This window comes from Capra hircus, chromosome 16 (genome assembly GCF_001704415.2).
Source record: "Capra hircus breed San Clemente chromosome 16, ASM170441v1, whole genome shotgun sequence".
NCBI classification, from domain to species: domain Eukaryota; kingdom Metazoa; phylum Chordata; class Mammalia; order Artiodactyla; family Bovidae; genus Capra; species Capra hircus.
Genome location: NC_030823.1, coordinates 60787637 through 60791224, shown reverse-complemented (window position 1 = coordinate 60791224; position 3588 = coordinate 60787637). Strand labels below are relative to the sequence as shown.

The 3588-nt window shown below is 57.6% G+C and overlaps 1 protein-coding gene across 1 annotated transcript; it reads right to left on the bottom strand.

The window, feature by feature from the left end:
* On the bottom strand, positions 201-2398 carry IER5 (immediate early response 5). The gene has a single exon (XM_018060679.1). The coding sequence runs from the start codon at positions 2150-2152 to the stop codon at positions 1169-1171; it is 984 nt and encodes a 327-aa protein (XP_017916168.1). The 5' UTR covers positions 2153-2398; the 3' UTR covers positions 201-1168.

Sequence of the window (3588 nt, the reverse complement as noted above, 5' to 3'; positions counted from 1 at the left end):
CTAACAGCAGTCTTCTGATGTGAGGGAGAAAGCTTAAATGTGCCTCTCTCCATAATAAATGAAGCCAGCAAACAATGTCCCCAGTCTGCACAACTGATAGTAAGAACCACGTCTTCAATTTTCCAGGCGGACCATAGTTGCTCTCCTCCCACTTCCCTTGTAACCTGGACAGGCGATTTACACACAAGGAGGCAGTCAAGTTGCTTCAAAATATTTAATACGTGTTAGACACGTAAAGTTACATTTTTATACAAAAATCAATACAACGAAAGAGAAAATACTGTACAAAAACCTTGTCAGTTCCCCCAACCTTTATACAACAAAGACTGGAGTTACTATCTACAAAACCATAGGGCCTTTCCACTTAGGGCTTCTGTCTGTAAACTTTGTTTCCTTAAACACTTTTTAAAAGCACTGTGTAGTAGTTCTGATCTAGAGCTTTTAAAAAATAAATCTTTTCTCTATAAACTCCGTATTTCCAAGCTTGAACTCTTCTGTGAAGTTCATCAAGCTCTTTTTTCCCCTCCGTGAGGAAGACAAGGGCCGCTAACACTCCCTTTCCCCGAGTAATCACAGGGTATAAACGTTTCTTCAGTGACAGAGAAAAGTGGGGAAGGAGAGAAATAATACAAGTCTCTACTCCAGACTAAATCCCTCTAGTCCGAGGAAATCCTGGGAGGAAACGCCGCTCCTGGCCTCGGTGCGGTTCTAGCTTTCATGTAAGAGGTGTGTGTAAAGTCCCTTCCTCCCCCGAGAGCGAACGGGGAACTCCCCGGCCCCGGCCTTTTTCGCCGCTTCCTTCTCGGCGCTGCCGGCAGAGGAAAGTCCCTGTCTGCCCCAATCTTCTAAACCGCGGGGAAGGGACGCTCTCCAGAGGGACAAAATAGCCTTAATTCAATGAGACAAACTGACATACACAGACACAGACACAAAAGTCCACGATCGCCGTCCTCTTCCAATAAGTCTCCCACTCCGAAGTCTCCAAAGGAGAACCGAGAGGCTCGGCCCAGCCGGCCGCCAAGCCCAAGGGCAGTCTGTGCCGCCCGGCGGCACCCCCTCGCGCTCGGCGCCGACGGCCTCGGGGGCGTCCTCGCCGCCGGGAGAGGCCCAGCCCTCACGTCGAGACGCCCGCTGCTCAACTTCCTCTCCGCACTGGGACCGCGGGGGCTCAGAAGGCCACGATGGCAGTGCTCCAAGGGTTAATGTCTCTCAGCACCGGCTTATCGCAGCAGATCTGCCCGGGCTCAGCGGCTTCCGGACCGCTCTCCTCTCCCTCCGCTTCCTCCCGGCCGCCCCCGGGGCTTTTCCGTAAGAGTCCCGAGAAGCTGGAACCGAAGATGCTAATGAGGTTAGCCACGTTACCGGTCTCCATCTCCTCCTCCTCCTCCTCCTCCTCCGCGGCCGCCGCCGCCCCGCCCGGCTGCTCCTCTGAGTTCCGGCGGGGTTTCTTGAGCGGGGTCGAGCCGGGCGCTGGGCAGTCCGCGGGGCCGCCGCCCACCCACCCAGCGCCGCGCTTTCTGGCGCAGACGGGGGGCGACGCGGGGGGCTCAGCTGCAGCGGGGCGAGACGCGCGGCAGCCGTCCACGCGAGGGGCCGCGCTCAGCTTGTCCTCGTCCCCCGGGGGGCAGCCGCAGGGGCCGCGCGCTGCCTCGGGCCCTTCGGGGAAGACCCCCGAGACTTCGGCGGGACCCCCGGCTCCTCCGACCGCCGTCTCTCGCGGTCCCTCCACGCGGCGCCAGGCAGCTTCCGGCGCCTCCGCCTCTCCGCCCTGAAGAGTGTCCCCGGCGGCCGTCACCGTGGCCGCGGGCTCCGAGTCACCCGCCCTTAGCACTTCTGGGACGGCAGGGCGCTCTGGCTGAGGCTCGGGCTCCGGCCAGGCGGCACGGCCGGCCGGCGGAGGTGGCTCCCCCCAGCCCGCGGGTGGCCCGGCCGCCGACTCCTCGGGCTGCTGCGGCGGCGCTGGGGCCCCCGGGTGACCGGCCAGGTAGAGGCCGGGGCACGGGTCGCTCAGGTAGACCTGGCGGGCGCTGCGGAGCACCAGCGAGACCAGGAGGTTCTTGTGCAGCTTGATGCCGCCGCGCTGGACCCGCGAGTTGTAGATCTTGCCCAGGGAGATGCTGACGATGCGGTGAGCCTCCAGTTTGAACTCCATCCTACCTCCTCCTTCCCAGGGCTGGCGCGGAGGTGAGGGGTGAGCCCCAGCCCACGTTCCGAAGCTGAGACGGGAACAAGAAGTGCCAACAAGTCCGCCACGGGGGGTGGACCCTCGGTCTGTGAAGACTCCCGAAGAGAAACGGCTCTGACGACGCGCTCACCAGCCTCCACGCCCTCCCCACTACAGCAACACAGCCAGTTTCGCGTCCGGTCGCTAACTGAAGGAAAGCTGGCCGCCCGGCGCCTTATAAAGCCCTCTCGACAGCCAATCGCGAGAGGCCGCCAACCGTTCCGGGGCCATCGGCGCGCCCTCGTGCGCCTCGAGCGGCCAATCAGAGACCGAGGAGGGGCGCCAGGGCTATTCGAACGTTAGTCCCGCGGAGAAGGTTCTTAAAGGGGGAGACGCGCGCGACCGCCTGCAGGCGGTTAGCCCGAGACAGTGCTGCGAGCCCCGGTAATACGGAGAACGGGACAGCTACAGTGTTGTTTGTCCTTAAAGGTGCTGGCCTGTGCGCTGCTTCCCGGAACCAGAGCGAACTAAACCATTCGAACTTTCATCCGAGTATGGTGGTGGACTTCGTTCGGCAATAAAGCCTCGATCCTTCCTGGATCAGCTCTCCTCCCATTCCCACCCCGCACCACCGTTTCCAAGGCGACATACACCTGTAAGCTCCGCGCAACCTAACAGAAATGGAGACGAAGGCAAAATGCGGCACAGGGTTCGCCTAGATAACATACTTTTGCTACAAGATATTTGGCAGATATTAATTTTGGTTAAGTCCCTTGCCTCTTAAAGTCACATACACTCTAGTACCTGTCAATTTTAACACCAAAGAAAGAAAACGGGGGTTCTGAAAGTTCCAAAGTTTTTGTCTACTCAGGAAGGTTTTGTGTCTACCTACAAAGTTTTTGTGTCTACCTACAAAGAAGGCAATGGCACCCCACTCCAGCACTCTCTCCTGGAAAATCCCATGGACGGAGGAGCCTGGTGGGCCGCAGTCCATGGGGTCGCTAAGAGTCGGACACGACTGAGCGACTTCACTTTCACTTTCATGCATTGGAGAAGGAAATGGCAACCCACTCCAGTGTTCTTGCCTGGAGAATCCCAGGGACGGGGGAGCCTCATGGGCTGCCGTCTATGGGGTCACACAGAGTCGGACACGACTGAAGCGACTTAGCAGCAGCAGCAGCACAAAGTTTTTGGTTCTCTATTTAAGCTAGTATTTATCACTTTGTTCTCTAGTGTCTAGAACCAGTACAGTTGTAACATCAGCTACAGTGAAAGGTGGTTCACATTCTTGACAACGATTTTTCTTCAACACGAGGACTGACCAACCCACCCTTGGGGAAAAAAAAACTAACATGTCATAAAAGTACAAATAGAGAAGTCCTGTAATCCCATCATGATGTCATAATTTTATTTTGTGTCAAGGT

Coding starts and splice junctions, on each gene's coding strand:
- IER5 (XM_018060679.1), bottom strand. CDS start 2,152: ATGGAGTTCAAACTGGAGGCTCACCGCATCGTCAGCATCTCCCTGGGC.